The following is a 21,501-nucleotide window of genomic DNA, read 5'->3' on the forward strand; positions in this document are numbered from 1 at the left end:
CTGCATGGGCATGCAAGGCCGTTGCACTGGGGCGAAACGACAACCATGTCATTTACTAACAGACATAACGATCGCCAGCCTTTTATCCCACACCGTGAGGCACGGAGGGCGGCCCCGAGTAGGCCAATAGGTGTGGTCATGTCTTCAGCTGTGACTGCAGTGGCACTTGTCTTTGGATGGAATACCTTCTCCATACGCATCAGTTCTTCTTCGGCGTTTGAGCATCGCAGATGTCTCTACGGCAGAACATGTCTCGTCAAATGCAGCCTCGCGGGCTGGAGAGTGATACCAAGCAGTCTTCGTTGTTTGCAATCGGGATTCCCTTCATCGCAATCGCCAGCGCCATAGTGTTCCTACGTATCTATGTACGGGTGCGCTTGATACGGCTGAAACTGGCTACTGATGACTGTGTGTTTACCTCGAGAGCTGGCTCCCGCAACTACCATACTGACACAGCTGAATATAGATCTGATGGTCTCTGGGGCGTTTTTCACAATTTCGCTGTCAGTGGCTAACATGGTTTGTAAGTCTAGAAGTATCACATTGAGTGCGTCTTCGAGATGAAGATTGACTAACAGCCCGTTCATAGGTGGCTGGTATGGTGTAGGCAAGCACAGTAAGTATTCAATACCACTCATCTCGCTCGAATACCCGCTGACGATCCCGTAGCACTTGACATTCCTACCGAAGACCTCACTCCGATGTTGAAGGCGAATCTTGCCACACGTCTGCTTTACGTTGTCGCGATATGTCTGGTGAAGTTCAGTATCCTCGTTTTCTACCACCGACTAGACCCTCGACTACCCACGAGGTGGATTGTATACTTCCTAATGGCATGGGTTGCCGCATTATCGATCGTTACGTTCTTTGTGCTGCTGTTCGTCTGCACGCCGCCATCGCTGTTTTGGGATCCTGCAGGTCAGGCTCTGCATCCAGAGAAGTGCCTGAAGCAGGACACGCAGCAAGTGTTCTTCAATATCAACGGCATCATGAAGTAAGTATTGCAGCCAGGACCCCAACTTAAGCAGACTCGCTGACCCTTACACCTCACAGCATTATTCAAGACTTTGCTATATACATCCTACCAATGCATATCGTCTGGAAGCTACAGATGCCACGCGGTCAAAAGATCGCCCTGTGTGCTCTTCTAGGTGTCGGATTGGTTGCCGTTGCAGCTGGCTGTGTGCGCTTCTATTACGTGCTCTTCCTCTCCGACGAAGCCGATATCTGGTACTACATGGCCGACTCGTTGAACTGGTGCAGCATCGAGATCTACGCGGGTATGTCTCCTTTTACTTACTCGCTTCACACATTCCAAGACTGACGACATATCCTTACAGCCATCATCTGCAGCTCGGCATCTACCTTCAAAGTCTTGATCAAGACCTATCTTCCCAAAGTCTGGAGCAGCGCCGGGAGTCACGACAAGGCTTCCGGCACGCCTCGCGCACAGTCCGATCGATCGCATGGCAGCAAATTTGAGTTGAAGCGTTTTGGCACATCGTCGAACAAGTCAAGTAGCAACAGGAAATACGGGATTGAGGGGCTCACGGAAATTGAGAATGAAAGCGAGGAAGCTATTGTGCGGCCTGAAAGCAAGATGGGCACGGATATCGGGATTTTCGTGTCGCAACACTAGCTTAGTTGATAGAGTCGCAGTATCAAGTGAGGCTGAACAGCTGGGTGATACGCAGAAGTGAGTGGCAAAAGGATGGGTCGCTCAAGTTAATGGCACTGATCGCTCATCCAGCTTTGAGTATGCTATGGAAGGAACTTCTCCAAGATGGATCACGAGGAATTGCAATGGAGAAGGCAAGCCACGTGGAAATGTCATGAGCTGAAAGACAAGTATACGACGAACTCTTTCCTAAGTGCTGGCCACTCCAGGGACGGCACACATGATACCCGTTCTCGTATTGGATGGGTGAAAGTAGAAGTGCGCACCTGCAGAGCGTATCTCGCAAAGCGAAAAAGCAATGATCGATTTGGGACGGGAAGTGTTCTGGGTCCAGATCGCTGCCTAGTGCCACCGCGGAAACTAGTGGTGATATCCCTTTCCTTTTTCGGCTATAGCGTGGCACGCCTTATATTCACCCTGAGGCAGCCGCCGCCCGTCAACGTCTTCTGGGCTTCGCGCTCGAGCGTTCGTTGCCTTGAACAATTGCTATTCATGGCTTCGTTCCGGCTGGCCCGACAAGCCTCGCGCATTGCAGCCTGGCGCGTACCCAAATTCAGCATAGCTCGTTCTACACCGCAGCTGTCTTCGATGCTACAAATACAAAGACAGATTCCCATAGTCCGCTATCAACATTTCACCTCAACATCACATACCGCATCCGCTGCAGAAAAAGAGACAATGGAAGAGAGTCTTCGCCATATGGATATTGATGCGGCGGAGAAGCACATGAAGGACTGGTTCGGCGACCACGCATCATGGAGTCACGAACAGCTGCTCAATCTTATATATGGTACTAAACCATCAACTCCATCATGAATTCACACTGACAGATACAAGAGGAGGACCTTATATCAGTACGAAACTTGCAGAACTTTGGTGACTATGGTACTGGTGGTCTCCGACTCGGCGGTGACCGTCCTTCTTTCCCGCTCATGACACAAGAAGAATGGGGTCTATTGAACAAGCCGTACAGCCAATGGGCTCCGGCACCTTTCAACAGAAACAATTACAGCTGTATGGACCGCGTCGCACCCCTGATCATGAGACAAGAGCTCCCAGAACTCCGAAGACAACCACACATGGGCTTCCTCGCACGTCTACGTCCCCTCAAAGCAAAGCTCTTGCTTGGTATGGTGCCTCTTAGCGGAGATCGCTGGGCGGAACGCAAGATGGATGACCCTGCCAACTACAAGAATCTTTTCGAATTGATAAATGACCTCACCAAGATATTTGACTGGTTCAACCACGAGGAGGTCCACACCCGGACTCGCGACGCTTTCAACTGGATGATCGACAGATATGTCGAATTCCAGAAGGCAGCCAATTTGCGACGCGAACAAAATGGCGTCGAAGAGAAACTGGAACTTGCTGGCATGTGGGCAGAGTACTGGAATGACGGGATGACAAACATGTCAACGCGGACGCATCAGTGGGTTGTGGATCGCGTGGATGAAGTTCAAGCACGTGCTTTTGAGCAGTATCAAGAGGCGCTCAAGAGTGCTGGAACAGATGAAGCAGCTATAGGCGAGGCCGGCAAGAAGTACTACGAGTGTGTCCAAGATCTCAGAGGCATGCTCACTAGACTCGAGTACACAATTGGCGTTCCGATGACCGGCTTCAAGGGATACACAGCCACCAACGCCTTCACCGACCTCCCAGTGGCACAACGAAAAAACACCTGGTCCCAAATCATGGGAAGCAAATCCTTCAAGCACCAACTAGCCATCTTGGAAGCAGAAGACAAAGCCGCTGCGGAATCAGCCGCCAACCCACCGACCCTAGCAGAACAAATGGACATGATGGGACAACTCACCAAGCCAGCTCACCCCCGTTTCCGTGACACCGAGAACCTCCTCGGCCACTACGAAGAAGGCAAGAAGAACCGCGACGAAACCCGCCTAGCCCTATGCGGCCCGCCCAAGCCCGCCGCGCAAGAACATTGGATCACCATCCTACGCGAACGCATGGACTTTTACGCAAAGAACCCACGAAATCTTGAGAGGAACCCTGACGCATGGGGCTTCGTCTGCTACCGCTTGACCTACGAGCAAACAGACTCCGAATGGGCTACCTTCCAAGAAAATTTCACCAAAGATGTCATGCGATCTGGAACCTGGATCTCGGGCTTCGACAATATCATCGGCAAGGCCAAAATCATGTTCATCGACGGGCGGGAGGCCGGTATTGCGGAAGGCGACACCGCGGCTGCAAAACAACATTTCAAGAGCACGTTTACTATGCTACCGACGCTGGGCCGTATGTGGACACAAGACTTCCTTGTCGTCGACAAACAAGCGTTCAAGTCGCATACTGAGCCGCCAACTGAGGAAACGAGACCCCCGCCGCCGTATGGAGCAGCATGGGGATGTAATGGCGGACACGTACGTCTTGTGGACACGACATTCGATCAGCTTTCGCAGGAGATGATTGATCAGTTATCACCGGGATACAAGGGCGAGATGAAGGTGTTGTCGAGTTTGCTTCTTGAAGAAGTGTATCCGTTGCTCGCAACGCTGTCTTGTCGTCCGTTTGGACTATGGCCTTGCGCAAGACTGCATCCGAGGGAGGTTTATGTGGGGACTACGGATGCGGCGCAGGAGGGGTGGTGGGAGTTTAGTCGGATTGATCAGGCGTTGATGCAGGGGTTCTTCCAGAGTATGAGGGGCAGGCAGGCGGATCTGAGGGCTAGGCAGAGTTGAGTGGATGTGGGGGATCGATTCGTTCGTTTCTCGTTGCGCATGGCTCAAATTCTGCTCATGTTGAGGAATTCGCAAATACCCGGATATCATTTCGCCTAGTGACAACTTCGCCTGCCGTCGGGTGATAAGACTTATGCCATCATCCTATTATCCGGCCCATTCTTTTCTTTGTCGTACCAAACCTCCCTTTGTTCCATCTCGCCACTACCATCACTCGCGCCATACCATACAAAGTCTTTGTTCACGCCCATCTTTACCGTGTTCTAGCACGCGATACCAGTCTTCGCGAGCCATGATACCGTGATGCTAAACCTACATTCTCTCACCGGTACTACGATGATCCAAAAACGACGAGCCAATCACATCTGCAGCCATCCATGCGACTCATACGCAAGGAGACGCTCTCGAATGATAAAAGCCGCCACTCTGAGGATATATGTTCCTCCACAGATATCCGATGCGAGACGCGCACGAAATGTCGCGACGATGGAGGCGTTGAGTCTGGATAGGAGTGCTGAAGCGGAGAGGGCGTGGATGTTGAAAATCGCGGGGTACAGAAAAGAGGCGGAGAAGGGGGATATACCCTTTCCATTGAATGTATCCGGCTACGAAGCGTTGGAAGACTGGGAGGTAACGCGGTCGGAAGGAGATGTCGAGGTATTGGACGGATGTTTGGCTAGTATGGGTTACACTGGCGTCCTTGCCTCCCTGAAGAGTGATGAGAGGAGCGAGACAAAATTCTCGCCAGCCTCAAAACGACTAGCTGCCAGAACGAAGCGACTCAAAGCGATCCAGCAACGAGAAGCAGACCGGCAGTACCTCGAACACATTGCGGACCTACGGCAGCAAGCTCTCCCCATGGGACTTGAGTTTCCCGTAGGCGTCCCAGGTTGGGAAGAGGTCCATCCTTCCGAGCAACAGCTTATAATGTGGGCAGCCTATACGAATCAAGCAAACGACATGTCCGAGAAGAGAAGGAAAAAGGCGCCACGAGGATCCCGGGGCTCCAAAATCACGTGCACTCCCGAGAAGCAAGCCCGAAAAGAACGTTACGCAGAGTTGAAAGAAGAGTTTGAAAAATCAACATGGGAAGAGAGAGTACGTGAAATTGGAGGCTCCAGATACGCTATCTTGCGTGCCGGAGGGAAGTGGCCGGAAGATGCGACATACGAGGAAGATGATGAAGAGTTGAAGGAGCTGGCGGAGGAGTTCGAGTATCAATGATGAGACTTGTCGGTAGCCGTAAGCACACGTTGAGTTGATCTCGTGGGTCGTCTTGCTGTGCCTTCCTCCGAAGATTAGTCATTCTCCGCTCAGCCAATCAGAGGCCACGACGTCGACTCATCCTGAGCCGAGCGCCATCCGTCTTAGCATCGCACATCCCTTGCCACAGATCGCGCTAGCCCTGCTCGGCCATGTCTTTTTTCGTGTATATGAGCTGGAAGGTTGCCGTTACTCAAGATCATCATAATCGAAAGTCAAAGATACCATTCCAGCGACGACACTGCTAAACTCGCCATCTCTCGACCACACCCACAATGGTACGCAAAGCGAAAGAGGCAGCGCCAGCATCGGAAGAGCATCACGGCGGTGGACACATAACAGTCACGGCGCAGCAATCGCGGTACGCAGTCGATTCTGTCGATGCACCCGCGTCGAAAGAGGTAAGCGTGCAGCAGACCTCTCCTCTATGCACCGATGTTGACGCATGCAGATACTCGTCAAAGACCTGTCTATTACAGTCGCTAACCGAGAACTACTATCACGTACAACGCTTCACCTGGTGGAAGCACGCCACTATGTAATGGTAGGTCGAAACGGGACAGGAAAGTCGACACTCCTCAAAGCTATCGCCGACGGTCTGGTTCCGGGTATACCATGGAGTACGCGCATTCTACTTCTGGGCCAGACGAGAGAGGACGACTTGGGAGATGACATGACTGCATTGAGCCTGGAGAGCGAGACTGTCCTTCAGCATGTTGTCCGAAGTGATCGAGTCCGCGAACGCTACGTGCGAGAAGCGAAATTGCTTAGTGAGGCGGTTGAGAATTCAGTTGATTCCATGGCACCGGTTCAGGCGTACAGACGCATTGGTCATGAGAGGCTAGCACTTCAACTGAGAGAAGGACACCGAATTGCTGAGAGGAGAAGTGGAGCCCGGGGCAAAGCGGCCAGGAAAGAGCTGATCAAGCTTGAAGAGCGCTTCGAAGAATCCGAGAAGCGACTACAAGAGACTGAAATCGACTCCACAAAGCTGAGCGAAGAAACACAAGCAGCTGCAGATTTGCTTGCTGGTGTGCAGGCCTCTCTCGAACTTATGGATGCGGGCGAGGCAGAAGCAAAAGCACGTGTAGTCCTGCTAGGCCTCGGCTTCAAAGAGGATCGCATCGACAAGCCCGTGTCGGAACTCTCAGGGGGATGGAAGACGCGCTGCGATCTGGCTTGTGCTCTCACACAATATGCGGACGTACTACTTTTGGACGAGCCCACCAACTTCCTTGACTTGCCGTCAATTATCTGGCTACAAGACTACATCCGCAGTCTCAAAGATACGACTGTCTTGATAACGACCCATGATCGCGACTTTGGAGACGCCGTAGCCGAGGAGCTCATTGTTCTCCGCAACCAAGTTCTCGAGACTTTCCGCGGCAATCTCAGCATGTACGAGCGCGAAAGATGGAAGAAGGCCCGGTACATGACCAAGATGAAGGAAGCCCAGGACAAGCAGAAGAAGCACATTGAAAAGACCATCGCAGGCAACATCAAGGCTGCCAAGGACAAGGGAGATGACAAGAAATTGAAACAGGCTGCGTCTCGGAAGAAAAAACTTGATGATAGAATGGGGCTGCAGGTCAGTGCCAAAGGTGGTCGCTTCAAGTTGAACCGCGATCTTGCAGGCTATCACACGACGCAGCGGGCGGAGATTGAGATACCTGATTTTGATCCCCCAGTGCACCTCTCCTTCCCACATCAGCCACCCGAGTTAAAGTTTCCCGGGGCACTGGTAAGTATAGAGAAGGTGTCATTTGCATACCCTGGGCGAAAGAAATTGCCCATCTTGACCGACGTCAGTCTGACCATACATCCGAGGGATCGGGTAGGTTTAGCAGGCCTCAACGGTTCAGGGAAGACGACGCTGGTCTCCATAATAATGGGCGGTGATGAAGAGGGCGGTCTCAAGCCCACATCAGGCAGTGTCGCGCGCCATGCAAGGGTGAAGATTGGCCGCTTCTCGCAGCAGTCGGTCGAAGAGATCACTGCGACCGCGGCTTCCAACTCTCAGACCACAGCGCTCCGGCACGTGATGGAAAGTTTTGGCGAGGGCGCACAGGAGAAGGATGCGCGGGCAGTGCTGGGCGGACTCGGACTCCATGGCCAGACGGTGTCGGATGTTCCGCTCGTGCTCTTGTCGGGAGGGCAGAAGGTCAGGGTCGCACTTGCCAAGTTGCTATGGCCGCCGCCGCAACTGCTCATTCTCGACGAGGTGACGACGCACCTGGACGCCGACACCATCCTGGGTCTCGTGATGGCGCTGCGAGAGTACGACGGGGCGCTGCTGGTGGTGACACACGACCGGTTCTTCATGAGGTATGTACATTGGAGTGAATAAATAGAGTTCAGCGACTAACACCCCGCAGAACCGTGGTGCAGAGGGAGTCGCCGTATAAGCTAGCGCCAGGGGTTCACGCGTCCGAGGGCGAGGCTGACGACAGCAGCGAGTCGGAGGATGAAGCGACAGGGTTAGCTCCGGGGAGCGTTTTTCGGCTGACTAGAGGGCAGCTCAGGAAGCTTGACGGCGGCATGGACGAGTATGAGGACATTGCGGCGCGGACAGCGGCGAGGCTGGCCAAAGCTGTGCGGTAGAGGCGAAAAGAGAGCGAAAATAGACGCGAGTGCAATTTCTGTGTCGACTGTTCATGACTGTCGAGACCTGGACGCGACGTCTGACAGGTCGCGGGCCCTTTGGTTCGGGCGGGCTGGCTTCCCGCTGCACGCACGGCTGACTGCGCGCCTCCTGCGCGCGCATCATAGTGGCCGGCAGAGGCATTAGGGGCAGCTTTTCGCGCCAAGCCGCAGCGAGATAATATTGCTCCAACGAACGCGTCGCTCCTTTTGTCGCCAGCGTCCAATTGGTCTCCTCTCATTAGCCATTGGCGTGCACTATGCCCATCTTTCCTTGTATACTACCCCTTCTGACCGTAATAGTAATGTCATAGCTGCAGCTATAATCCTTCCACGCTGCAGCCACGCATGAACGACTCTGCGTATCGAGATAAGCTCGAGCTTGGGAACCCTGAGTAATAATATCTGGCGGGCATCATGGGCGAAACCGAATCGTCCACACCTCGCTCCACCGCCGAACCACAGCTCAAGGCGGCCAAAGACAAGAACTGTCCCTTTTGCGGCCAGGCATTCACCTCGTCCAGCCTGGGACGCCATCTAGACCTATACATCCGACCGAAGAACCCAAAGGCGCCCGATGGCGTGCATAATGTCGACGAGATCCGGAAGCTGCGAGGCGGCATCACACGGCGGCAGGCCAAGGGCAGCGTGTCAACGCCGCGCAGAGATGACAGCGGTACGAGCACGCCCGCGAACAAGAAGCGGATAGCGAGCGAGGACTCGGTCCTCGTGCAGAGCCCGGAAGACGACGATGAGCCGCTCGAGGTGGGCAAGACGAGGGGGCAGTTCAAGGATGTCAGCTGGGGAAGCGGCCACCGGCCCTCACGACTCAACACCAAAACACCAGACCTGCGACGGGACGTATCGCGGCAGTCGCGAAAGGCCGACCTGGACCAGAGGCGGAAGTCGAATGAGGAGAATGAGATTGCGAGTGCCACCGAGATGGCGCTGCGGGAGCTGCTGAAGAGCGTGCGAGACGCCAAGTATGTCACCTCATCACTCCCTATTTGTATTGTGCTAACGAGACCAGCGCAAAAGCATCCGGCTCCGGCCTCTTCGAATTCGACCCCTACACCCAAAGCTTCCCCTCGCTGTGCCTCCAGATCCTCCCCGCGCCCTCTACCCTCTTCTCCCCCACGCCCTTTCCCACGTCCGAGTCATGGTCCATCACCCCGCCTGGACAGAAGCAGTTCGAAGCGCTGAATAAGCAGGTCCGCGAGCGTCTGCTTGCCTACCAGCGACAGCGACAGATCAACCAGGTCTATCCCGCGGGCTCACACTCCTCCGCTCCTTCCACCAACACCTCGCCCCTGCCCACCCCACCGCTCTTCGACCACGACCCACAACGCCTCTTCGGGCACATTGCAGACGCCTTCCACCACTGGACACAGCAGTCAGATAAGACGAGGCAGGAGTGCTGGCAGGTTGAGATACTGCGCTGCTATGCCCGTGCCGACGACAGGCGACGGGAAGCCGAGGTGCAGCTAGGGAACGCACGCAGGGAGATTGAATACCTGAAAGCTAACCGCTGGACCTCAGGCGCCCCCGATGTGTCGCCCATCAGCATCAACCTGGGCACCGACACTGCTAGGGAGCTTGCTAAGCACGGCATGGACTACCGCAACTGGGACTACGACCGTCTCATCGACAAGTGGCGGACTGCTATACGCGAGAACAGGGCCTCAGTCTCGGGCATGGGCGCGCAAAAGCAATTGCCCGGTGGTGCCAGTACCAGAAGCTGCTCCATGGCCAGTATCCCACCACAATTCGCTACCGTGAACCAGCCCAGACAAGGCAGCCCAATCAAGGTCGAATCCAACATGCCCTTCAGCGCGCCGCCCACCGTATGTGGTGATGGAGACTGCGATCAGGTCGATGCGGAAGGTGACGATGACGACGACGACATTGACCTGACGCCCCAGACCATTGAGGAGGATGACTCGATGCATCAGATGCAGCATCAGGCCCAACAACAGGCCTTGCATCACCCCCAGCCACAACATCACCACGGAGCACCCCTCCAACCCACCCCGCCACATCCTTCGCAACAGTTTCAGCCACATATGCAACCCACCCAGCACATCACGCAGGCCCAGATTGCCCAAGCCCAGGCTCAAGCCCAAGCATGGGCAGCCGCACGCCAGCACATGAACCAGTCACGCAACCAAGACTTCCGGCCCCATCAGCAGCATCAGCTCTCGCCCCATATGCAGCACGTGGGCTCAGCTGACAGCAGTCGACGAGAATCGCTGGCCATGATGGACCCCCACGCCATGAATCAAAATAACATGAGCGGCATGGGCAACTCCATGGGCATGTCAGGCGGCATGGATGGTCTCGACAGCCACCAAGACCAATTCCTCCGCATGGACATGGGTATGTCAACGGGCTTTGTCGGCTCCAATGACCCCAGCGTCTCGATGGGTTAATCGAACTCTCCACAACATCTGATGCTGTACACCACAGCAGAAATTGTCACCAAACCGGCGTCGGACTCTTCGGGCAAGGCGTAACGTGATACACGGAACGCGATACACGGACAGTCCACACTCTACAGCGATTTCCCTCTCTCCATCTCCTTGTTCCATTTGTAAGAAATCTCGCCATCTCTTCCTTATCTCGTTTCTATCTTTCTACTACTCAGCTCGGCTTTTCGCTATACCCATTATACCCGGCCTTGCAGCTTGATACCCCAGTTCCAATTTTCTTTTATCAACAGAACTCGAAATCTCTCTCACATATATACGTACTAATAAGCCGTCTTCCTTTTTTTTTTGTATTTAACATCGAGATTGTTATCATCTTTTTTCCTATGTAGATGTCTACACACATGCCTTCGTTGGCGGGCTAAGCAGTTGCGCAAAAACTGCTATCTTGGGAGGTTCTTTGTGCTTACAAGTTGTATATACCCAACACCAAACTTCTCTTGAATCATTGTTAGATATTAGAAAGGGGATGGATAGGAATGGATAGGATAGGATAGGGGTGGAGTGGGTGGAAGAATCGAATTTAAGTAAACTTTGAGATATGTGGGCTTTTTGTGATTTGAGGCTATGAACGTGATGCTAGTGTTGACGGAGCTATTTGAGGTGTAATGCCGCTGTCTATGTCAAGAGCAGCGTCCACGTCTAACTAAACATTGCGAGCAGGACCAGGTCAACAAGGAGCGCCCTGACCTTGCTTTGGCATTACAAGAAGGCCCACTCGCTACTGGCAATGCAGCGGAGTCGCCTTCTTCGGCATCGCCGTTTCCCATCTGCGCACAGGTCAAGATGCAGTGTGGCTCTCGCAAAGAGGATTCGTCTTCGGAAACGTGCTAGAGGGAGCATGGAGATGTAGTATGGAAGTATGGTGATATGGTAGTGTGGTGGTGTGGTGTGTGGAAGGAGAAAATGATAGAGAAGTGGAAGTGGATTAAAAGGTAGCTGAATAGATGGGTGGGGTTTGGTACGAATTCCGCGGGTGCTTGGAGAAGCGTCTGGACGTGGCATGTGATGTGAGACATGTACTGGTGACGAAGGCACCGGAATCATGGGCTGGCGTTACAAACTGCTGAATGAAAGTCGCAATTCGCGTGCACATATAGAGCGTTATACTTTACGGCTGATCAATCTCAACTGGAGAGAAACCAAGATCGAGGTACTTCGACGGCATGTCAGGAGCACCGCGCGGACGAGGTGGGAACCAAGGATATAGTAATGGCCGGGGAGGAAGGGGCTTTTGCAAGGATAACGGCAGTGGAAGAGGTGAAAGGGGCTTTAATAACACTTGGACTGGTGGAGCGTTCGATAGTCTCCAAGATGGGAAGGGAAGAGGAGTTGGCAACAGCCTTTCGATCAGAGCCATGGGAAGTAGTACTGGGAAAGAAGAGTCCTCATCCGTTCCAGAACGAAATGCACAGATCGAGAAGGACTGGATCAAAGAGAATCAACATCGGATACTCAAGGAGCCAAAAGCTGACAGACTGGCGAAGAGTCAGCAAGCAAAAACCAGACCCGCTCCTGAACAAGATGCACGTTCCGAGAACGACTGGGTCAAGACAAACCAACACCTAATATCCAAGGAGTCAAAAACTGACAGACTGGCGAAGACTCAGCAAACAGAAACTAAACCAGAGTTCTACGTAGATGTTGCAAGACGGGGATACATGCATCGACGTCCCACACAGATGAAGCCGCGTCGAGGAAACAAAGACGGACATCCTACCCCGACACACAGTCGTTCACGCTCACCCGAAGAAGAACGGGAATTCCTTTCTTCTCTCCCTTCACTTACTCCAGCTCAGGAAGCGCGAGTTCGTTCACCGCCAAGAAATCAACTACCAGCAACAGCCACCTCATCTGTCAGGACCCCTGGGAGAGTAGCGTGTTCGACCAATCCTACGGAGAGGACGTTTCGCAGGGTGAGTGCGAGCTCGTTGCCGACGCCGTCGGATTCAATGCAGAGTGACGATGGCAATCTCTATGACCCGAACAAGACTGAAGAGGAGAAAGAGCAAGGTTGGCAGGAAAATCGTGGACGTAACATGGGCCTGCTGGTCCCGCCATGGTCCGGTCCAAGCCTGGGCGCTGAGATGCGAGATATTGAGCGTGGCTAGACCAATGCTGTATGCATTCCATCCTATAGATTCGGACGATGAAGTGAAATAAGAAGCAATTGGAACTAAGTTGACACTCTGGATGGGTTTCGGTGGAAAGTAGGATGATGCCTGTAGAGGTCGCTAACGAGATGTGCTTCTCGACATTCCTACCGCATCTCGAATCCTCTAACAAGCACGCATACTCACAAATACTAGCGTACTAGGCCGGAACGTCTTATCATAACGCATCGTCGTTGACAGGATACATGCGGGGTTGAATCAACGTGCCCACGTAGGTACATGCATGCCGCATGCGCCCCACATGCGCTAATCGATTGGCGCAATCCCAACCGATTACACCTGCGCGCGCGTTAAACGACGTCCGCCTACTCACCCACGTGTGACCTTAATCCGTCCGTACCTTCCGCTTTTTACACAGCTTGGGAACACACTAAGCTTTTCCGCGGTCGCTGCAGAAGCTCGAGCAAGCTCACGCAAGCTTCTGTCAAGCTTTGGCGACTGGGGTGATCCCGCTGCGTGCCGCGCACATGGGATAGATGGATGGCTAGCATGCGTCCGTTCCTGCAGCTTACCTAGGTACGGCTAGGGTCATCGATTAAGCCTGTCGTTGACGTAGGGGAATGCCGTTTAGCTTGAGCAGGCTGACGACGTTGGGTATAAAAGATGGATGGCTTTGGCTGTGATTGAGGGGTGGTGTGTTGGTTTTTGTCGTCGTTTCGCTCCTCCAAAAAGTCATCGTTTTTTTCGTCAATATGAATCAATTTCTGGTCCTGGGACTCGCTGCTACAGCTCTGGGCTACCCGGCTGTCAGCAAGCATCACCATACTTCTCTCGAGAATGCGACTGACTACCTCGTTTCCGTCGGTCCTCGACCGTACTACATCATCAACAACATGACCGACAGTCCACTGAAGCGGAAACTGCAGTCGTGTGAAAACACTCCGGTTTCAATCTCTCCATTCACGATTGGTCACCGCGGTGGAGGTACACTCCAATTCCCAGAAGAATCCATCCGGTCTCAAGATGCTGGAGCGCGGATGGGTGCCGGTATCTTGGAATGCGATGTAGCTTTCACAAGCGATCTGGGGTTAGTGTGCAGACACGATCTATGCGACTTGCACCGAACAACGGATATCCTACTCAGGCCCGAATTGGCAGGAAAATGCACTATACCATTTACACCAGCGAATGCAACGAGTCCCGCGAATGCATTATGCTGTACATCAGACATCACAATCGATGAATGTGCGCTCTCCACCTCCAATTCAACAACCCAAATCCCCAATATCTACTAACGAAACACAGTCAGCACCCTCTGCAGCAAACAAGACGGCTTCAACGCCTCAGCCACAACCCCATTGACCTACCAAGCTGGTACCCCCCTCTGGCGCACAGAACTCTATGACACGTGCGCCCGCACCCTCACCCTAAACCAATACATCGACCTCGTAGACTCCTACCCGGGCTACCGCAACTTCACTCCAGAGTTAAAAACGCCACCCGCTGTCGTCCCCATGCCTTTCCAGGGAAACTACACACAGCAGCAATACGCCTCCGACATGATCTCTGCATTCCGCGAGAAGGGTATCCATGCGGATCGCGTGTGGCCGCAATCTTTCCTATTCGATGATGTCGTGTATTGGATACAAAACGACAAAGACTTTGGCGCTCAGGCCGTTTACCTACAAGAATTCGATACGCCCGCCGACCTCGCAGCCGGTTTCGCAAATCTATCCGACGCCCGCGCTGCGGGCGTGAATATCATCGCGCCATCGCTGCCCATGCTACTATCCGTCGGTGGCGCAAATAACAACACCGTCGTCGAAAGCGATTACTCGAAAGCGATCAAAGCGAATGGCATGGATATTATTGCCTGGACGTTTGAAAGGAGTGGGCCGTTGGCGAATGTGAAGAGGGATGCGGAGTATTATTTTGCGAGTATTGCGGATGTGGTCGACCATGATGGACAGTATTATGAGGTGCTGGATGTGCTGGTTAGGGAGGTGGGGGTCAAGGGCTTGTTTACGGATTGGGCGGGGACGGTGAGTTATTTCGCGAGTTGTTTTGGGTTGGAGGGACCTGTGGGTGGGAGTTATAGTTGAAGATGTGAATGATCAGGTTGGGAGGGAAATGGAAGGATGTTGGAGTCTGAACATATCGTAATTATTGACAAAGGTCATACGGACATGTGCTTGTGGTCACGAATCATAGCCATCTCAGAAAAAACAAAACGATACAATACCTGATGGTTCCGTAGAATGGGCTTGAGGGGTCGCGTGTCCTCCTTAGGCCGTTGGATCTATACGCTTGATCGCGAACAACTACTAAATATTAACGTCCTCGCACGTAAAGGAGCTCGATCCGACATTCTTCCTCCTGCTAATCTCTCCATCCCCGGGACTCTGTGGCGGGTACCTAAACTTCCCACAATCACCCTCCCTGCCCTCCACCACCCACATTACCCTCCTCATCACCCCCCTCATCCCACCAACTTCATCTCGCCAACCCACACCCAACATCCCTATCTCGACTCAATCACAACTCCGACCGTATCCACCGTAAAGCGCATATCACCGAATAGTTCGCGGTTCCGAGTTGGTCAAAGAGAAAAACAGCCGAACATGTCGATCGCTATTACGGCAGCGACCGAAAGAAAGAAAGAGTGGACTGAGCATGAGCTAGAAAGCTGCTAGCACCAGGGCACGGAGGTCTAGAAGCGAGACTGTAGGGAGCGTGTTCGGCTATGGGTGCCGAGAGGGTAGGACGAAGGGAGATTGCGGTGATGGCTGGTGAGTAGGTGAGAGATGGGCGGTGAAGATGCGGGATTTTGGGATGGAAGTCGGGTAACAATATGGATCTTCGATGGTCGCACAATCACATTGAACAAAAAGTCAAATCGATGGAACAAGTAGTTCTTCGTTCTCAACTATGCTATCCTATCCTATCCCTCCACTCTCTCAATCAAAACACCAAGCTAAATCGCACTCTCAAAAAAAAAGTAGGTATCGGGGTATCACCAAACTCCAGCTCCACCAGAGAAGAAGGCAGCAAATCATCTGTTGCGCTGAGAAAGCAAGCGAAGAACAATCAGAGGTGCGCAGCAAGCCGCGTTCAACCAAGTACAAAGTATGGACCTCCAATGCATGATAGATATCGCATTCGCATTTCGCACACAAAGCAGCGTCCTAATTGCGCGCCTAAAAGGGGGTATAACAGAAGGTCGACCAACTTAACAAAAGAAAATGCCGGTCGACCACAAACAAAAGATAGGAAATCCCAAAATGCTCCAGTATTACCCAGTAAGTTTGTTGTTGTTGATAATAATCCCACAAGTTTCGTCAATCGTCGCAGACAAGAGAAAGATGGTGTGTGATTACAAAAGGAGTGTGGTTGTGGGTAACAAAACAGGAGGATTCGGGTGATCCTAGGAACGTGAATGTAGAAACAAAAGGTACTCCGATGGACAAGTCCAAAGGGTTGAAAAGGGGGTATGATGCAAAGTCGCAAACTCGGGACGCAAGACAAGACGTAAACGGACATACATCCTCGTGATATGGGTTGTTTAGAAACAATATAACATGAGAAAAAAGGGTATTTGTTGAATCAAAGACAGCGCACCAGTCGATGATGCAATTTCACTTCTTTTCTCACGTTCATAGAACGAGGTAGCCGACACCAGCTGCGAGGGCGACAATGAGACCGTTGATCTGGAGAGATGAAGCGGCGCCCTCGAACTGAGCAGGCTTGGAGGCGCTGGCGCTGGCCATGGGGCCGGAGGCAGTAGGCATGGCCATGCTGGCGGTGGTGTTGCCGGCGTTGTACGAGGGGATGATGGTGGGGTGAGTGGCAGAGATGGTCGAGGTGGAGTTTGCGGCAGTGTAGCCGGCGGGGGTGGAGGAAGACATGGTGACGGTGTTGACGCGGTAGACGGTCGAGGTGATGTAGACGGTTGCGTCGTACTGGTCTTCCTGGGCGTAGGCGCACACGAGGAGCGCGAAGAGCGCGATGATGATTTGGCTGAAGGAGCGCATTTTGGTGTTGGTGTTGGTGAAGGAAGGTAGTTGTGTGGGTTGGATATGCGACTGTGAATGCGCAGTGCTTCGATGTCGAATCAGAAGATGGGTGAGTTGCAGGTGTTATGCAGGTGCGTTTGAGATGAGCAACGGTGATTTGTTTTTGTTTGGAATGCGAGAGAGCAGTGTGGCTAGTCTTGGACCAAGAGAGAGAGAGAGAGAGTGAGATATCAAAGATAGTAGTCGTTGGTGGTAATGAGTGTGGGTAAGCAAGGCGCTTTAAAAGATCGTGAGGTCTCGAGAGAGAGTAAAAGAGGGTTTGTCTCGCACGTTTGAGGAGGGTGAAGGGGAAACAACGGGCAGGGCAAGTGGGCCGCCCCCGGGCTTGTATCGTGTCCTGGCATCCTTGCCGCCAGTGCAATTTCCCACTGCTAAAGCGCAATTTCGGTCCCCTGGGCGCGCTAACGCAGGTTCGGGCAGTCTAACGGGAGTACCTGAGCAGGGAAGCTGCCGATCTAGCTGGCAGAGTGGAGTCTGTGCGGCCTTGGCTATGGCTGCCACGGCAAATCTCTGCACAGCATCCCAGTCCGCGCTCGTCCTGTGGTTGGCCTGAGGTGCGCGCTGGACCTGAACTACCGAGGTACCCACTCTAAGGCCAACGTGCTGCACGCTTGCTGCATCCTCGTGACGGGCGGGTGGTGACCTCACTTCTCACTCGCATCGCTAGGGGCAACCTTGAGAAAGTCGCTGTGATGCTGTCATCGCATCTGCGAACTCAAGGTTCACGCCCCATGATCCTCACCTCACTAAAGATCAAGTTTCAACGGCCATCACCCCAGGCAACTTCTCACACCCCATGCGTTCCACATTCCACTCCAGCCTCAGTCCACAGTGTCGCGCCTCGCTGCACGGACGCTGAAACAATGCGCAGCGAATCGTGCCGTCTGTCGGCCTCCAAGGCGGAAACGCGACTGGAGGCAGCTAGGCCAGCACGACTGGCGGACGCTGTACACCGACGGCGGCGACGGCCACTCAGGGCGGAAACGTGACTGGAGCCAGCACGACAAATTGCCGTACTATTACACCGCACCCTTTCCAGCTCGCACACTCGTGGCACGCTACCCGTTGCGACATGTGTTCTGGGTAGCACAGTAAGCCAACCAGCGCCCGCGTCTCAGACCCATCCCATCTATAGACCATGGGTGAGTTCGACAACGTGGCCGGCGGCAAGACGAGGCTATTGTTGCCTGGACACCTTGGCGTGCTGGACGCGGAAGAGACGGTACAACAAAGCGATGAGAGAAGTGTTGTGATGGTGGTGTGGAACGCAAAGAGAATTTCTTGCAAAGAGTTTGCTGCGTAGTATCCCTCAACATATGCACGCATGCATCCTGTGACTCAAAGACCTCGCGCAGTAACATGTGAAGCCAGTCCAGATGCACTTGCCCCATCAATGCAAAGTCGCATCGTGGGAAAATCAAAAACCACTGACACACAGGAACAAGTAACGATCTCCGCTGGAAGATTGAAATTACAATTACACAAGCGAGCATCCACATTGATTGGCTCCATAGCCCGCACTACCCCTACCATTACTAGTACACAATATGGGCTTCTGCTCATTTCCGCCTTTCCATCGTGACCCATCCATCGCATTGAAGCCATTGGCAACGCCATTGCAAATCCAGCTCCTAACGTCCGCTCTTCTCAAATGAATCAATTCAGGCCAAGCAAGTCGCGCCTGTGCAATCGACCTTGAAGGCTTGCTTGCTTGCAATTCGGCGGGACGGCAGATTGAAAGCGAGGGCGCGCGCGCAAATTTGACAATAAATCATCTTCATCGCACTCGCTTTCAATCCTCGAACCAACCGTCGCGTGTTGTGTCATGCCAAATGCGCCGACGCCTCCGCCAGTCGCAAGGTTTAAGACGGGGAACCACGACTCTGTGCCACGCGCAAAAGTTAGTTTGAGCGCAGAATGCAAATGCAGCAACAACCACCACCACCACCACCACCACCATGACTTCATGTCTCTTCGGCTTCATTGCCGGCGCAGCAATATTCGCAAGTGCGCTCTTCCCCAACACCATGCTGTTTCCAGCCAGACTAGACAAAGCCCCTTGCGCCATAGCAACCCGTGCGTGCAGTCCACTATGGAGAGAACAAAGACCCTCATTCCCTCACCCCCCGAGCAGACTACGGCAAATTGCAGAGAAAGGGAAGCAAGCGAACGCACGAACCTGGACAGTAAAACAGTCTTGGCAATCTCTCACACAATAGTCGCAAAGACGCAAACAGAGCGCCTCGCTGCGAGTCGTGAATGTTTGATCAGCGCCGCCAAACAAACCACACTATTGTCTTCAGTCGGCTTCGACTACTTCGGCACTCTCCCATAAACGGCGACAGATCTCCTCGGCTTCGTTTCGGCTGCGCGCCTGGTCACTCTCGAAACTTTGTTGTCTGCCTTCAAAGTCGCTCTCGTCGCGACTAGTCTTGCCGCGCCCTGCATCATGGTCAAAACTGACTCGTGATCTCCGAGAGCTCGCCCCATCTGTTTCGACGCCGCTTTCGTTCAAACTTGTGCTCACGCTGCTGGCTCCTGTCGTGAAGCCGTTCGCGCCGTGCGACTTGGGTATGCGTGTTTTGCGTGACATGCCAGGGGTTTGGTAGATTCGTGCGAGTGCGTCTGCAATTGGGTTGCGGTATCTTCGCACAACATTGTACTCGACCGCAACGTGATTGAATTGCTGCTGTAGACGTGGGTCCAGACGCCCCTCGCCATTGCCGTTGTAGTGGATGCTGGATTGAAGATATGTGGGACCGCCCGTGCGGGGGAGCGTTACGGGAACAAGCTTCTGCGGTTCAATGTTGGACGACGCACGTTGAAGCATGAGCTTCTGTTGGGTTCGTGAAGGGGGTAGATTGGTCGGCGTGGTCGTGCCAGAGCGCTGGGGCGTCTTGGAGGGTGTGTCTGCGCCGCCCTTGAAGTTGGGCATAGACTTGTTGCGCTTGATCTTGTCGAGCTCGCCTTCATCGGTATCTTCTTTGAGCTGATGCGCAGCCATGTACTCGCCGTCGTGAGGTGTCCCAGCAGATCCGTCTCCATCCATGAAGCGCGATACTAGGTTGTGCCCTGGCGTGTCGACCAAGGTAGATCCAACAGACCCAGCTGTATGACTGAGCAGATTATGACGATCGGAGGAAGATACGACGGTTGCGGCGACTGACGATGTCTGAGGAGCGATATGATGCGAGGCGCTACGCTGTAGTAGTCGTGATGTGATTATATCAGCATCTGGAGGTCGAGAATGTTGATAGGAGCTCCCGCCATTGACCTGCGTGTTTGTGCGCGTGCGGTCGGTGAGTGTCTGGGTCGCCTGATTGGGCGCTTCTCGAGTTGTGCCCGCCGGGTTTTGCGATTCTCCTCTATTCTTCTCCATGTTGATCTCCGCCGCTCTGTGTTGTGCCTCAAGTATGACCGAGTTGGAGCGCGTGTTGGATCGGGTAGTAGTGGGCGACTGTGACGCACTCTCTTCGGTCCATCCGCCCTCGTCTCCTTCCTCGTCGTCATTGGGCATGTCAAAGTGCACCGCGGCGTGTGGCTCCGGAGAACTTTGCCGAGATCGAGAGGGAGTTGCGAGCGCCCGCTTGGAAGCAGCGTTCTCGTTCTTCGACCCCTTCAGCGCGTGTTTCGCATGCCCTTGCCGCGGCGGGAGGTGGCCGCTCGAGTGGTTTTTGCGCAGATTTGCTTGCTGGTTGTTTGCTCTCACAACGGCGCCAGAAGATGCATGGCGCTTCATTCCTGGACGTGCGTGTGGGCTGCTGGGCGCCGAAATGGAATTGCCCGACTGCGAGCGGCGGTGGTGTCGCCCAGTGTTTTCTGCGCCCTGAAGCGCCTGTTGGGCCTGCTTCTCGGCTTTGCTCAGCTTGTTGAGATTCTTGCCGAAGGACGTATTCCTCTGCACGCGTTGACCGACGACATGATGGCGCTGGCTCTTCTGATGGGCTGAGCGCTGGGCGCCCTCGGACGGAGACTGCGAGATGTGCGACTGCGACGACGACTGTCTGGTCATTGCGGCTGGCCTCTTGGGCCGCGAATTAGATTCGTCTGCCGAGGCCATGCTTGAGTTCGCCTACGCGGGCGCGCGGCGTTGTCGAGGTGAGGTCGGGGAGCCGTTTGGCTGTGGGTGCTGCACGTAATGATGCGAGTCTGCGGATCGTAGGAGTGGAGTGGAGCAGCCAGCTGGGTTTCGTTGTGCTGGTAGCCGAGTGGATCAACGGGCGGCCATGGAGATTCAATTGTGTGCGTTGGAGCGTTAGACGTGGTACAGCGTGCCACGTTGGGCCCAATGATCTTGATGGAGATGGTGGAGTGCATGGGCGGCCATCAAATGAGTAGGCGGTGAAAACGCCCCAACCGCTTTAGGTTCACCGCGGCCCGTCCCCACGTCATATGACGGTGCTCTCACCTCCTCACTACCGCGCCTTCATCAACATGACTTCACGACACATTCCGTTGTTCTGTAGCTGCATTACACACTATATAATCTAGCGCTCTGTGTTATACATCATGTAGTTGTTCGTTGCTAAATACCATGCGCCTTTGCGC

General features: G+C 53.7%; 10 protein-coding genes across 10 annotated transcripts; 7 read left to right on the forward strand and 3 right to left on the reverse strand.

The window, feature by feature from the left end:
* Window positions 1–260: 260 nt before the first annotated feature.
* BKA58DRAFT_430950 (uncharacterized protein) lies at window positions 261–1,942 on the forward strand (the record flags this gene model as incomplete). Its single annotated transcript, XM_046173082.1, has 5 exons — window positions 261–410; window positions 457–523; window positions 670–994; window positions 1,054–1,280; window positions 1,341–1,942. The coding sequence occupies 5 exons, from the start codon at window positions 261–263 to the stop codon at window positions 1,637–1,639; spliced, it is 1,068 nt and encodes a 355-aa protein (XP_046022332.1). The 3' UTR covers window positions 1,640–1,942.
* Window positions 1,943–2,128: 186 nt separating this feature from the next.
* On the forward strand, window positions 2,129–4,536 carry BKA58DRAFT_389402 (uncharacterized protein). The gene is made up of 2 exons (XM_046170742.1): window positions 2,129–2,468; window positions 2,516–4,536. Exons 1-2 carry the CDS (start codon window positions 2,171–2,173, stop codon window positions 4,375–4,377), a joined length of 2,160 nt encoding a protein of 719 aa, XP_046022333.1. The 5' UTR covers window positions 2,129–2,170; the 3' UTR covers window positions 4,378–4,536.
* On the forward strand, window positions 4,530–5,758 carry BKA58DRAFT_220438 (uncharacterized protein). The gene has a single exon (XM_046166230.1). It carries the CDS (start codon window positions 4,681–4,683, stop codon window positions 5,599–5,601), a length of 921 nt encoding a protein of 306 aa, XP_046022334.1. The 5' UTR covers window positions 4,530–4,680; the 3' UTR covers window positions 5,602–5,758.
* Window positions 5,759–5,915: 157 nt separating this feature from the next.
* Window positions 5,916–8,561, forward strand: BKA58DRAFT_461209 (ABC transporter ATP-binding protein uup-1; the record flags this gene model as incomplete). The annotated part of the gene is made up of 3 exons (XM_046174795.1): window positions 5,916–6,041; window positions 6,092–7,965; window positions 8,016–8,561. The coding sequence occupies 3 exons, from the start codon at window positions 5,916–5,918 to the stop codon at window positions 8,239–8,241; spliced, it is 2,226 nt and encodes a 741-aa protein (XP_046022335.1). The 3' UTR covers window positions 8,242–8,561.
* Window positions 8,470–10,967, forward strand: BKA58DRAFT_220424 (uncharacterized protein). The gene is made up of 2 exons (XM_046166229.1): window positions 8,470–9,263; window positions 9,311–10,967. The coding sequence occupies exons 1-2, from the start codon at window positions 8,698–8,700 to the stop codon at window positions 10,707–10,709; spliced, it is 1,965 nt and encodes a 654-aa protein (XP_046022336.1). The 5' UTR covers window positions 8,470–8,697; the 3' UTR covers window positions 10,710–10,967.
* Window positions 10,968–11,887: 920 nt separating this feature from the next.
* BKA58DRAFT_461213 (uncharacterized protein) lies at window positions 11,888–13,266 on the forward strand. Its single transcript, XM_046174796.1, has one exon. It carries the CDS (start codon window positions 11,933–11,935, stop codon window positions 12,875–12,877), a length of 945 nt encoding a protein of 314 aa, XP_046022337.1. The 5' UTR covers window positions 11,888–11,932; the 3' UTR covers window positions 12,878–13,266.
* A 507-nt stretch (window positions 13,267–13,773) lies between these two features.
* BKA58DRAFT_321049 (PLC-like phosphodiesterase) lies at window positions 13,774–14,982 on the forward strand (the record flags this gene model as incomplete). The annotated part of the gene is made up of 2 exons (XM_046167790.1): window positions 13,774–14,125; window positions 14,186–14,982. The coding sequence occupies 2 exons, from the start codon at window positions 13,774–13,776 to the stop codon at window positions 14,980–14,982; spliced, it is 1,149 nt and encodes a 382-aa protein (XP_046022338.1).
* A 1,411-nt stretch (window positions 14,983–16,393) lies between these two features.
* Window positions 16,394–17,017, reverse strand: BKA58DRAFT_220460 (uncharacterized protein). Its single transcript, XM_046166231.1, has one exon. It carries the CDS (start codon window positions 16,909–16,911, stop codon window positions 16,534–16,536), a length of 378 nt encoding a protein of 125 aa, XP_046022339.1. The 5' UTR covers window positions 16,912–17,017; the 3' UTR covers window positions 16,394–16,533.
* Window positions 17,018–17,976: 959 nt separating this feature from the next.
* On the reverse strand, window positions 17,977–18,704 carry BKA58DRAFT_220470 (uncharacterized protein). The gene has a single exon (XM_046166232.1). The coding sequence runs from the start codon at window positions 18,450–18,452 to the stop codon at window positions 18,012–18,014; it is 441 nt and encodes a 146-aa protein (XP_046022340.1). The 5' UTR covers window positions 18,453–18,704; the 3' UTR covers window positions 17,977–18,011.
* Window positions 18,705–19,252: 548 nt separating this feature from the next.
* BKA58DRAFT_413159 (uncharacterized protein) lies at window positions 19,253–21,013 on the reverse strand (the record flags this gene model as incomplete). Its single annotated transcript, XM_046172403.1, has 1 exon — window positions 19,253–21,013. The coding sequence occupies one exon, from the start codon at window positions 21,011–21,013 to the stop codon at window positions 19,253–19,255; it is 1,761 nt and encodes a 586-aa protein (XP_046022341.1).
* Window positions 21,014–21,501: the final 488 nt, after the last annotated feature.

Source organism: Alternaria rosae (assembly GCF_020736505.1).
Source record: "Alternaria rosae strain MPI-PUGE-AT-0040 chromosome Unknown BKA58scaffold_8, whole genome shotgun sequence".
Taxonomy (NCBI): domain Eukaryota; kingdom Fungi; phylum Ascomycota; class Dothideomycetes; order Pleosporales; family Pleosporaceae; genus Alternaria; species Alternaria rosae.

Excerpts from the sequence above, each read along its gene's own strand:
- BKA58DRAFT_389402 (XM_046170742.1), top strand. The coding sequence starts at position 2,171 with ATGGCTTCGTTCCGGCTGGCCCGACAAGCCTCGCGCATTGCAGCCTGG. Across the intron at positions 2,469-2,515 it reads GCTGCTCAATCTTATATATG|AGGAGGACCTTATATCAGTA; the intron begins GTACTAAACCAT and ends GACAGATACAAG.
- BKA58DRAFT_220438 (XM_046166230.1), top strand. The coding sequence starts at position 4,681 with ATGCTAAACCTACATTCTCTCACCGGTACTACGATGATCCAAAAACGA.
- BKA58DRAFT_220424 (XM_046166229.1), top strand. The coding sequence starts at position 8,698 with ATGGGCGAAACCGAATCGTCCACACCTCGCTCCACCGCCGAACCACAG. Across the intron at positions 9,264-9,310 it reads AAGAGCGTGCGAGACGCCAA|CGCAAAAGCATCCGGCTCCG; the intron begins GTATGTCACCTC and ends TAACGAGACCAG.
- BKA58DRAFT_461213 (XM_046174796.1), top strand. The coding sequence starts at position 11,933 with ATGTCAGGAGCACCGCGCGGACGAGGTGGGAACCAAGGATATAGTAAT.
- BKA58DRAFT_220460 (XM_046166231.1), bottom strand. The coding sequence starts at position 16,911 with ATGCGCTCCTTCAGCCAAATCATCATCGCGCTCTTCGCGCTCCTCGTG.
- BKA58DRAFT_220470 (XM_046166232.1), bottom strand. The coding sequence starts at position 18,452 with ATGTGGATGCTCGCTTGTGTAATTGTAATTTCAATCTTCCAGCGGAGA.